A 12,794-nucleotide genomic window follows, 5' to 3' on the forward strand; every position below is an offset into this window, starting at 1 on the left:
AGTCACCATCTTTTCCAGTTAAACAGTAGTTCAGTGCATTGGCTACGCTTTTTTTACAGTATATGTCAACACGGCATCGTTGAATGCACCAATTCAAGTTGTGGATTATGGGGAGAATGGTTGGAATGCTCAAAAACGTGTGGCAATGGAACAACGAAACGAAAGAGGATATGTGATAAACCACACTGCCATTCCACCGAAGAAACCACACCTTGCAACAAAGCTCCATGCGAAGGTAATTAGAATTTTACAATTGATCAGCAAAGGAATTGATTATCCTATGCAGCCTCTTTCTCGAACAAATAAAATTCGTAATCCACTATACTTGGTGCGATTTGAGAAATAATACTGTGCAACCTTCTGACACGAAGATGTTCAAACGATGGGTGATATAAATAAAGAGTAGTAAATGCTTTTATCTAAAACTCCATGTACATTTACACTTGGCCTTTCTGTACACAATTGAAGTCAAAGCATCTGCTAGCCTTTATTCATATCACCCACTGTATCCCAGGTTATAATATGCTGAAGAGTTGAGCGGATAATTACTGAGTTTATTAGTAACCACCATGCAATTTTAAAAAGCAGGTCACGTGTTCGATTTGTATTTGAGGGTGAACCCAGTACTAGCATATTGTGTTGGTTAATGCTACCTGGCATGCGTCTTGGCACTCCAGTAAATATTTCAAAATCTTCTTATAATCAATAGTAGAATGCGATGTGAGCAGTTGGACTGAATGGACAATTTGTGATTGTTCGAAGAATATTACTGAAAAGACAAGGACCAGGACCGTCCAGAAAATTGGAGAGGATATCGAATGCAAACAATACAAGATCGAGGAGGATGAGAAATGCGATTGCAATGAAAGTGAGACTTTAAGAAACTATTCTGTATTTCACTAAATAGTTTTCCATGTAAATGTTGCATAATTACCAAGAAATGATATTTGCACACAAAATCAAAAAGGGCCAAATAATAAACTTTGAATGAGTCTACAGAATATTAGAAAGCAACACTATACCACCAGCACTTTTTGATAATCATGTATTTTTCATTGCAGCGTGCGAGGAACCAATGGTAGTCAGCAACTGCTCTTCCAAATGCCCATATAAGTGTGATCATGTCGTCGGAAATGTCCAGTGTGTCCAGTCAACGTGTACCAAGGGATGCCGCTGCGCAGATGGATACCTACTTCAAGACGAGAAATGTGTCAGAGAGGAAGAATGCAAATGTCCCTTTGATATGAGCCTTTTTACTACGACGCCTATTACAACTACTACAATATCAGGCGGTCGAACATCTGGCCCAGGAGTTAGTGGCACAACATCAGCACCAGGAGGAGGTGGTGGCACAACATCTGGCCCTAAAGGAGGTGGTGGCACAACATCAGCACCCGGAGGAGGTGGTGGCACAACATCTGGCCCTAAAGGAGGTGGTGGTACAACATCAACACCAGGAGGAGGTGGTGGCACAACATCTGGCCCTAAAGGAGGTGGTGGTGGCACAACATCTGGCCCTAAAGCAGGTGGTGGCACAACATCAACACCAGGAGGAGGTGGAGGCACAACATCTGGCCCTAAAGGAGGTGGAGGTACAACATCAGCACCAGGAGGAGGTGGTGGCACAACATCTGGCCCTAAAGGAGGTGGAGGTACAACATCAGCACCAGGAGGAGGTGGTGGCACAACATCTGGCCCTAAAGGAGGTGGTGGCACAACATCAGCACCCAGAGGAGGTGGTGGCACAACATCTGGCCCTAAAGGAGGTGGTGGTGGCACAACATCTGGCCCTAAAGCAGGTGGTGGCACAACATCAACACCAGGAGGAGGTGGTGGCACAACATCTGGCCCTAAAGGAGGTGGAGGTACAACATCAGCACCAGGAGGAGGTGGTGGCACAACATCTGGCCCTAAAGGAGGTGGAGGTACAACATCATCACCAGGAGGAGGTGGTGGCACAACATCTGGCCCTAAAGGAGGTGGAGGTACAACATCAGCACCAGGAGGAGGTGGTGGCACAACATCTGGCCCTAAAGGAGGTGGTGGCACAACATCAGCACCAAGAGGAGGGGGTGGCACGACATCTGGCCCTAAAGGAGGTGGTGGCACAACATCATCACCAGGAGGAGGTGGTGGCACAACATCTGGCCCTAAAGGAGGTGGAGGTACAACATCAGCACCAGGAGGAGGTGGTGGCACAACATCTGGCCCTAAAGGAGGTGGAGGTACAACATCAGCACCAGGAGGAGGTGGTGGCACAACATCTGGCGGAAGCACCCCACCACCATTTTTACCACCAAACACATGGATTGTGTACGATTGTAAAAACTGGTTCGTATTGATTTTGGCTACATTTTGACAGGCGGCCAAGCTACATATGATCAACTTATGCTGGTTGTCGTGGTTAGGATTTTTAGCGGTCAGAGGGAATTCGTCATACCTGAAATCGTTATCCTACACCTTTTATACTTTTTTGCGCCAAATATTTGTTACAAAAGATAGAAATCGTTCCTAGTTATTTCCAACTCGTTCTAAGACTGGGGAAATGGTCATCATACTTTCGAATTCGTCATTTCTTTATATCCGCAATGCACTCTGTTTCGAACTTGGATTACTTCCATGGGTGATGCGGCTAATAGTGTATTATTAATAAAGTCATTCAGTTCTTCTCGGCTTTTCGGAAATTTCCGAACACTTCACAGATGATCAGAATGACGAAGATGCGTTCAATAATTTGGATTTAGTACCTGGCGCACACGCTTAGTTTTTGTTGGGGATTCAAAAGCGATGGGCTTTCGTTAATCATTCAAAGCTGGAACTCGTATACTGCTACTCATATTGATAAAAGTAATGATGGGTAGGGCGAGGAATAACCTTTAATTGAAGCATTTTCTAGTTATCAATGTTGCACGACTTGTCTATACAATGCCCTTATTTAGTGCAGTCACTGCATATATGTTTTATATTTCAGTACTTGCGACCCAAAGGCTGGCATGAAATGCAAAGACATGAATTGCACAAGTAAGTTCACGTATACTTATCACTAATCGAGTGCATCCACATCATTTATCATTTCCTTTAAGGGAGTTGCCACGAGGATTTGTGACTAACAATGCCGACACAACATTAGTGAATGAAGTACATGTATAATCAAAATAACCAAACGTAAACTGGAGAACAAGTACATGCATGTAGCAGTTTATGCATGTCAACAGGAGTGCTAAGTATGTTTTTTTATAATGCTGTAAGTTTCTCAAAATGCTGGTAAGATTGTTATCAGTTAATACAAAAGAACACCAGAGGCTGACGCGACCCCTTTTGAGTAATACATTTTTTTTGAAGCGCCGCCCAATTGGGAGACATGGACACCATGGTCAAGTTGCAGCGCTACATGCGGTTTGAGTACCAGATCAAGAAGCAGGTATACCGGCCGTAATGCTAATGATGATAATGATAATAACGATTATAAATAGTAGTTGTAGTAATAATAATGACGATGAGAACTTACTAGCACTTTTCCTGGTTTTCCTGCTCAAAGGGAAACACGGAAACCTCCCGATCACAAGGCCGACGCTCAACCGTTGTGCCACCGCTAGCTTTTTCTTTGGTCGATATTTGGTCAATACGTTCTTTTTGGTAACAATTCTAACCCGTTTTATTAACACATCTAGAGAATGCACACTGGGTAAAAATAATCCAAAGAAGTGTGAAGGACTGGATACGGAGACTCAAAATTGTACGGCACAGGCCTGCCCGTGCATACTGGATTCAGCCACAGTCAAGAATGCAACGGGGAAAAGTGCTCTTGAGCAAGGAACCGCATATGTTGAAAAAGATGGTTTACCAGGTCAAACTACGGGCGACCGACTGCTTGGCCCTGACGATACGGTAGCAGAAGGCGTCACGATACATATGAATTGTAGGAACTGGTAAGTATTTTTTCTAACTTGAAAGCGATATCTTGATAAAGTGAGTGGCCATATATCGCAACCCCTACGAACGACGAACTACGAAGGTCCATCGCATCATCATGATACGTACAAATTCATACACGCAAAACTTGTAAATCATCTCTCTAAAACCTCACGCTGTCTATTCATGGGAACCCGACGCATTTAAACCGAGACCGTAGCCCGAGGGAGCGGGGACATGGTCACCAAAATAGTGAAGATCACGCTAATTTTTGCAGATTTTTAGACTGACGGAGGACAAATAGGTGTTTTGTACCGCCCTGTGTGACCAAAAGTCTAGCTGCGTGCCTGGTAATTGCGTACTCTTGAATAAACGTTTCTATGCATTTATTTCAGTACTTGCATGCACCAGAAGCTTTACTGTCAACAAAAGGACTGTTCTGGTATGTATAAAGCAATGCATTGGAATAGACCCATTTTATGAAGAAAAAAAATTTTTAAACGTTTGAAAAACCTTATTTGTAATGGCTGAAAATCGCTAGATATTTGTAATCGCTACAAAACCTTTTTGTTTTTTTAAGGGTGTATTCGTTATAAAGATTATGTCGAACACTTGCAGAAATGTAATTGACGATTTATTTTGACAGATTACGAAATTTCATTCATTTTTCAAATAAAATACAAGTCGAGATTGCTATTTTTCGCAATTTTTCGCAATTTTGGCTGTTGACAGTATTCTGCCTAATCCTATCAAAACTGGCCTACATGTAGTCGAGACGATCGATGGTTCTAGTTATATAATGAATATCTTCAGAATGCACTTGGAACACGTGGGTTAATTGGTCTCCCTGTAATAGGACTTGTGGTGGCGGAGTCAGGCACAGGTCCAGAACAGAAAACAAGGGCACACCACCTTGTCAAGGATCTCCAGTGGAACAAGAAGCTTGTAACACCGAAAAATGCCCTCGTAAGTATGATTTTCGCCACTGTAATAAAAGGCGTAAGGTGCAATTCCCGGTCGAAAATTCCGATAGGATTAAGATTCTTAGTTTTGATCTTATTCATTTCATTTCCTGTACATTTTCAAATCTTGAGTGTAACACTTAGCCTGGACTTAGTCTCTAACTGAATATTATTGAACACCTTTACATTCCCTCACAAACACAACAGAGTATAAGCCGTTTTTTATAAATATGTTTCTCAGGGAAGTTAATGTAAATATCAATTTTTTACCAATTTCCTAGCATATATGTAAATCACCCCGCAAACGAGCGATTAGATCATAATCGCATGCCACAAAAATGCTTGTCCGTAGACGATTGAAATATATTTTTGTCGTGCACAGCAGCAAACACAATCGCAGGTCGCCGCGCAATATTGGCTCGTTTCTGTGGCACGTATGTTTCTCCCAATCTCTCATGAAATATACATTGCTGTAATGTGCTACCTCTTCTATTTGTAACCCGATGATTATTTTCAATAGCTCTCTGGGGAACTTGGAGTCCTTGGAGTAACTGCTCGAAGGATTGCGGAAGTGCGATCAGGACGCGAAGTAGGGAGTGCAGGAACCCTGATACCAACGAGATAGAAGATAAATGTGCAGGACTTAAAACTGAGGAAGAAAATTGCAATAAACCAGATTGTCCTGGTGAGCACTGGTTACTTTTGGATTTGTCAGCTTTCACAGGAACGCACAATTATTTGATGAGTGTTGTCAATTGAGCTGGAGTTTTGATCTTCATGTGCATGTGGTTTGTCACCGTCTTTAACCATTAACTACAACTACTGAGTGACAAAAGGTCGGCCAAGTCATCTACTTTCAGAAATGCAGCCAATTTATAATATATTGATGATATTCATCGAGAAAGAGTTAAGCGTTTACTGTTTACATATCATTATCATAACCTTATTTCAGACAACTGCACTGAACCAAACATGATTTGGAGCAACTGTTCAGACGATTGTTCTGACGACTGGCCACAGACATGCCATCAGAAGGGCGGAATAGCAGCGTGCGTGAAGTCAGAAGCCTGCATCCCAGGATGTCGCTGCAAACCAGGTAAATACTATCTACCAGCAGTACGATGGATGCCATCAGTTTTCTGTTTTGTGTTTCTGGTGGCACTGTACCTTGTCTCGATTTTTACCATATTGTTTTCCACTCCCAATTTTCTCGATGCTAATGTTGGTAGAATGTGTGGTCCGCCCCGTGATTGGTCAAGAAGGATGTCAACATGTGAAATTCGATTGGTCAAGAAGGATGTCAACATGTGAATTTCGATCGTTTAGCTATTCTCATACAGGCTTCTTTAGGCTGCAATTCCTGATAAGAGGTGTTACCTGGGCCAATAAAATTGATTTTTATCTGTCTTTTTTTCATTTCGTTCTCATTTTATTTCCGTCGCTCCAGGATTTGTCAAGAACGACAATGACACATGCACCGAGGAATGTCCGTGCTACGTCAATGGTACAAAGATTGAACGAAACAAGGAAGTGGAATTCCCCAAAGCATGCAAGAAGTGGTAGGCATTGACAGCAAACTACCAATATTTTGTAGGCGTTTTATTGTCGCGATGTTGAAATCAGATAGGCGAGAAACTACCGTTTACAACACTCCATAAATGCGATACAGACACCAGAAAATAAAGTACATTGAGAAAGGTGTTTGTGTGTTCTAGTCCACTGTACAGGTATATCGTGTAATTGATGTTATAGCCAGGAGTCTTCGTTTTGTTTAGTTGGCACAAATGGTCTTTGACTATGATCAATCGGTTTTGAAGAAGTGGCAAATGCATGATCAGAATTCTTCTTCGTTATAGGCACAAGTTGTTCTAATCAATCACCCAAGGTTTGTTTTCAAAATTCTATTCTTAATTATTCCCATGATGAACTATGCTGATGGCTTGTTGTGTTTTTTTCTCTTCAGTAAATGTGACAAGAATGGAAATTATACGTGCCGCGATACACCATGCTTAGGTGAGAGCAAAGACGTGCCAATGCACTGAATGAACAAAAACGTAAAAATATGTATTCTTAACCATATCAGGAAAAGGGGAGCTGTAGATGTGACCGTTTTGCAGTATTCCCTGTCAAGTCAGTCAACTGATTCTAGCACACATATAATTCCACCTAATGAGGCTAAAACTTTTAAATGATTAGGCATTAATACGGCCAAACCCTTGAGAACCAGTGGTGTGTCATGCTAGAATGCTCTCAATTGGATTATGAGAAAATCCACCTGTTGTCAAGACTTCTTCAAATTAGTGAACAATTCAGTGTATGGTAAAACTTATCGGAGAATTTCTTCGGCAGGAATTGCATAAAAGGTGACAACAGTGTGTTCTACCAGTGAATTTATTACAAGTTATCACATCCGATAAGAAGGTTTCCAATGAGATAAAAGGAAATTTGAAGAAGATTATAAAGAATTTGAAAACTTATCTAACTCTAGAAAATGGTCTCCAACCAAGAGACTGAAACCTAACTCAGTGTTATGCAGTGTTACAGTTATTAACATTTGCAAAAATTTCGTTCAGATGAGTGCACATATGATCCCTGGCGTGATTGGGGACCTTGCTCGGCAACTTGTGGATCAGGCACGCAGGAGTCTCTTCGGTAAGTCATCACGATTGTTAATAAAGCCTTTGGAGACCTTTAACAGTGCAGCACGAGAATATTAGATGTAACTGTTTAGCTGTATTATACTGCTGTTTGCAGTCAAGTTCCTTCGACGCAGTCGAAACAAATGCGCACGGAATGTTGCTTTGGTAATGTACCGCATATATCGCCGAGACTTAGAGACATCATAAGCCACCATAGTCACAATATGAAGGCATACGTTCTATACGGATTTCATGTCTACATTTGCTTTTATTAAAACGGGCCAATCAACAATGTTTCAGTGATCCCATAAATATAAGAGGTAACTGTTCCAAGGAACTTGCGAGATACAGGCCTTGTCAAGACAGGAAATGCGTTTGTAAGGAAGGTGACAAAACCTACCAGGTTAATGAGAAGTTCACGCGGCCAAACGAGCCATGCAATGTCTGGTAAGTCTTTTTACCAATTACTCCATCTTCTTCCTATCTCTGCACAAACGGCCTCACTGGTTTATTTTCAATCTCATATGCAGATTATAAGCACATGCTTATATGCACGTGGTGAGCAAAACGTCATTGTATGGGCAATGTGTGGTCTTCTCGATGTGTGGCAGAGACATTTCCCTAATTACCACATATCCTGGTCGAAACCCCTGGTAAGATTCGTATAAGATTCGGGGTTACATGTGATGTAAGATCGTATTAAATTCCGTGCACATGTAGATTCAAAACTTTCCAGGATTCTTGTCAGGGCTTGGTTTGAGGTATTATGAGTATCCAACTTTATGCTAAATAGTGGTCGTTAACCCCTCTCACTCCTGTACACTCGGCAATCATTTAAGGCAAATTCTTCAATTGATCTTTTTGATTTCAGCTTGTGCGATGTTTATCTCAAAATCAGTTGCGAACCTGACAAGAGTAAAGTCGGTAAGGACTATTATTGATTTTGAATATTGGGCATATTCGTCAGCGCAAGCGCAATCCAATGGTCGTGAATTCGAACCCCTGTCTGCTCTTCAGTTTGTCTTTCGAAATTCGAGCTCAAGTGAGTGCTTAACCGGCTGCTGCATACATTTGATACACTCGAGTGCCTTTTTGAAACCTGTGTAATAGTCGATGAAATGCGCTCAGTCAAAGCCGCCATTGCAACACAAAAGGTACCGACATTTTGCGCGATTCAGGGTCATAATTTCATAATATTGAAAGTCGGGAAATAACAAGTCTTAAATGCTCGTATTTATAATTGTTATCGAGAGGCTTTTTTGGACTTTAGTGGATGGGTTCATGAAGCCGTGGGAGAAGTGGAGCCAATGCTCGGCATCATGCGGCAAAGGCAAGACGTCACGAAGTAGATCCTGCCAACCACCAGAGTGCGGCGGAGCGCAATGTCAAGGTCAATCATATATGGAAAAGGACTGTAGTAATGGAGATTGTCCTGGTGAGTGTGTGTTCTGGAAATTGTCCGACTGATCTGTGTCGATTAAGTATTTTGTCTAAATAAGAGTTTCCAATGTTAATTAGTACATATTTTAATAAGTATAGTCGAATTGAAGATAACCACGGTGAATGATGTAGTTCAATGTTTACAATCAACAGATATATTTTTGTTCACGACACTGGCTTGTGAATTAACATAGTCTTTGTGCCATAAAACAGTTGCTATAAGAGGAGACTCCCTTCTGACACAAAGCCAGAATCCAGGTTGATGACAGCAAATCACGTTGTGCCTTTGCCAATATATATGCCTATTCATTTTCTTCAGAATGACCGTGCTCCTATTAAATGAAATTTTTTTTTCATGTGAAAAAGTAAAAGTTTAATAATTATGCTACATGTATATTTCTTTCGGCACACTAATTTTCAACTGTTTCCAGAGAAGTGCGAGTGGGAATTCGACGAATGGTCTGGCTGCTCAACTACATGTGGTAATGGTACACGGACTAAAAAGAGTAAATGCACATGTTTAACCGCATCACTTTGCAAGAATTGCGTATGCAATGAGACAGCGAAACCCGCTCCTCAGTCGAAGCCATGCACGAACAACAAGCCATGCCCAGAAGATTGTGAAGTTAGCAGTTGGGCTTCCTGGTCAGACTGTAGCTACAAGGCTAATTGCAGTGATGGAGAAAAAACACGCAAGAGAGCGGTCACGAAGCCGAAGGTTGGAGATGGAAAAGAATGTCCTGATCTGGAAGAAACCGAACGCTGTCCCAAGAATTGTTCAGGTGAGCCAAGCTTCTATGATGTCCACGGGGAGTAGTCCTATAAGAAAATATTGCTAAAGTTTGATTTCGAATTGCTCCAAAGATGGCGATCATTCTACCTGAAAGAGAGTTTAATATCGATCGAATTCTCAGACTGCAGTAATGATGATCCACCCATGGTTGTTTTGATTTTCTGAGGTGGTGTAACATGAAAGTTTCTACACTTTTTGTGAGATCAACCATGATATACATGTATTTATGCTAGATCTTCCACAAAATTCTTCTGATTTCAAATTAAACACAATTTTTACGATTTTTTCTCTGACTCCCGAATATTGGTTATTTGCTTATTCGCTCGCAAATATTGTCTGCTTGTTGTGCATTGCTGGCCCATCTGTATTGCAGAGTGTGTTCCTCCCCGAAAGAAGATGATGTGCACTAACCCTTGTGACAAGACGTGTCAGCATGCAAGACAGTCAGTAGTATGTACGATGGTGCAAAAGTGCGTCGAAGACTGCAGATGTCCTGTTGGAATGGTATGTACGCAGTACACGTCTTGGGCGTTCGGGGTAGCGCAGTAGAAACACCTTTAGCACTGATGTCGCTGGTTCACTCCCGGTCGACCTGTACACTTATTTAGTACAGAGGGTGTGATAGTGAGGACGACTCTCTTCGACAGCGTAGGTTCTGGTCTCAGTTTTTTCCCTACGATACATTACAATCGTCAGATATTGTTAGAGTTACGCCAGCTCTCATCTCGATATTTCATCTTAAAGGTAAATAACACGTCTGAAAAAAATCAATGACATTAATACCGAGCTATTCGGTTGCCCAGTCGCCTTAAGAGTCAAGGATGGTATAGGAAGAACTAACCTGTATTTCTGTTATAGTATGAAAATGAAAATGGAACTTGTGTAATGAAAGACGACTGTGGATGCGAATGGGACACGAAGGAGTTCGGAGCTCAACCTGCAGGAAGTCCAAAATATTACCCTGATGGATATGTTATGAAGAAGAATAAGTGTAATAATTGGTGAGTAGCTATTTTGTTTTCTCTCTCTTTAGCATGCAGTGCTTTGATTAAACTGTTTCTATATTTTGACGTAATTCTAACCAGTGATATTGGATTGTGTTCTAACATCTATAGGGGCTGTGCTGCGGCTTGTTTGATGCGGAATGTGGACATCCTCATTGGATTGGATCGCAGTTCCTTTGAAAGACGCACCACCGACTGAATTCGACATATATCATACAATCTCTCTCTGACAGGACATTATTTGTTGCATGTGTACCCAGTTAAAGATCTGGACATTATAGCCTCAGGTGTTTCATGATGTGAAATGTAATTTTCAATATTGTATGATGCATATTAGATAATAAGATCATTTCCGAAATTTTAGCACGTGTAAGGGTTATCAATGGACATGCACTACTGATACCTGTGACAGTAAGTAACTTTATTTCGCAGATCTAAAATCATATGCTTCACGATATAATTCCTCTTTGAGATATCAAGCTGTAATAACATTATTTTAACCAAGGTCTAGGCATTATAAAATGTGTGCAGGTTCTGAAATGAAATGTAGCATTATATGTAGTGCCTTTTACACTAGACAGCTGTACTGTACCGAAGCTCTTTGCATCTTTTCCACAGCTTAATCCAGGACTCTTCCTTAATGAATTGGTTTAGATTCTAATTATTTTTTTTGTTCTTGAAACTCAATATTCTACATTGCGTTTGATTTCAGTTGACTGTGAGTGGGGAGATTGGGAGAAGGTCGGCCTTTGCTCGGAAAACTGCGGCAAAGGAAACCAGACATGGAAGAGGGAGATAAAGATCCACAAAAAGGGAGATGGCAATGACTGTGATGGAAACAATACGAAGGAAGAACCGTGCAAGGAAGCAGACTGCCGTAAGTGCAGCAGTTTCACAAAGACACTCACATCGTCAACTGTTAACCGCCCAATTTTCTCTTGATGTCTTGCGTCCGCAATATTATATGAAGAAAAACACAATTCTACCTTTTTTGGTTGATAAGGAAGTTTCGTTTTTTTCGGTTTTCAAAAAAATCCACGATATTTCTTTTCGCAAATATCAGTTATTCGTGAAATCCGCCCAAAACCCCGTCGAGATGCATCGGTTTTGACTTAGTTCTTAGTTCAACCTCACGAAGTTTGGTTAGACTACCATACCTCCAGTGCGGTATCAATTCCTTTATCATAACAAGCGTATTGGTTATCTAACTTTCAGCATGTGAAGAAAACGAGAAATGGAGCGAGATCGATCTGTGCGAGGAGACGTGCACAAACTTGTTAAACGAAACTTACGCAAATAAATCATCCGACTGTGTTAACAAATGTAAATGTAAACGCGAAGATGGTTTCTACAGACAGGGACAGAAATGCGTAAAGAGTATAGTCTGTAAGCAGTGCATCGTTAATGGCACTGTCTACGAGGTCAGTGATGCTTTTAATCCGAAAAATATTAATGATACATGTGTATTGTGTAGATATTGTTTAATTCAAATTGACCAGTTTTTTACTGCACAGTATACTGTACCTTGGTATATAGGTACAGTATAGGTAGAGACCTGGCGTGATGAATCGCCAGCATTGTGACCAGTCATCAATATAGCTCATGAGAAACGACCGTTACATTGTTTATGTATCCCATCCACTCACCAACCAACCCACATTAGGAAGTTATCTCGGCTCTTCAACAAATTATTGAAAATGTCAGGGAGATCCAAATGGCTTCTTTTCACAACCGACGAAATCGGAGTTAAAAAATCTATATGTTGATTTTGCAAAAAAGAAAGAAAAGTCACTTATAAGTGTTTGACGTGGCATCAATAACAGCTGATGTTTACTATTTTTAAGCACAACCAATACTTGCCAAAGAAAACCGGACACCCATGCAAGAGGTACCGATGTAAAGATACTGTTGTCGTGGAGGAAGAAGACTGCAATACGGACAAAGTTTGTGTAAGACCATTATTATCGGACTGAAGTTTTGCAGCAGACTATATGAAACTCATCAACCTCTTGTTATTGTTTGGAAAATTAATTGAATGATCTTC

General features: G+C 41.0%; 1 protein-coding gene across 7 annotated transcripts in view; it reads left to right on the forward strand.

Annotated features, from left to right (window-relative positions):
- LOC135500835 (mucin-17-like) overlaps positions 1–12,794 on the forward strand; it is a 104,529-nt gene that overhangs the window by 88,184 nt on the left and 3,551 nt on the right. For 5 of the 7 annotated variants that reach the window (XM_064792493.1, XM_064792497.1, XM_064792494.1 and 2 more), the window contains 23 exons: positions 60–235; positions 710–868; positions 1,062–2,331; positions 2,972–3,021; positions 3,343–3,421; positions 3,672–3,929; positions 4,308–4,354; positions 4,726–4,878; positions 5,395–5,559; positions 5,827–5,970; positions 6,322–6,433; positions 6,838–6,887; positions 7,448–7,526; positions 7,814–7,960; positions 8,385–8,437; positions 8,784–8,948; positions 9,385–9,735; positions 10,120–10,250; positions 10,605–10,747; positions 11,115–11,161; positions 11,463–11,627; positions 11,966–12,171; positions 12,595–12,699. In XM_064792493.1, the coding sequence (XP_064648563.1) occupies positions 60–235; positions 710–868; positions 1,062–2,331; positions 2,972–3,021; positions 3,343–3,421; positions 3,672–3,929; positions 4,308–4,354; positions 4,726–4,878; positions 5,395–5,559; positions 5,827–5,970; positions 6,322–6,433; positions 6,838–6,887; positions 7,448–7,526; positions 7,814–7,960; positions 8,385–8,437; positions 8,784–8,948; positions 9,385–9,735; positions 10,120–10,250; positions 10,605–10,747; positions 11,115–11,161; positions 11,463–11,627; positions 11,966–12,171; positions 12,595–12,699 (4,255 nt within the window). The remainder of the gene's footprint in view (positions 1–59; positions 236–709; positions 869–1,061; positions 2,332–2,971; positions 3,022–3,342; positions 3,422–3,671; positions 3,930–4,307; positions 4,355–4,725; positions 4,879–5,394; positions 5,560–5,826; positions 5,971–6,321; positions 6,434–6,837; positions 6,888–7,447; positions 7,527–7,813; positions 7,961–8,384; positions 8,438–8,783; positions 8,949–9,384; positions 9,736–10,119; positions 10,251–10,604; positions 10,748–11,114; positions 11,162–11,462; positions 11,628–11,965; positions 12,172–12,594; positions 12,700–12,794) is intronic. The other 2 variants (XM_064792498.1, XM_064792496.1) reach the window with 2 other exon arrangements.

This window comes from Lineus longissimus, chromosome 16, assembly GCF_910592395.1.
Source record: "Lineus longissimus chromosome 16, tnLinLong1.2, whole genome shotgun sequence".
NCBI classification, from domain to species: domain Eukaryota; kingdom Metazoa; phylum Nemertea; class Pilidiophora; order Heteronemertea; family Lineidae; genus Lineus; species Lineus longissimus.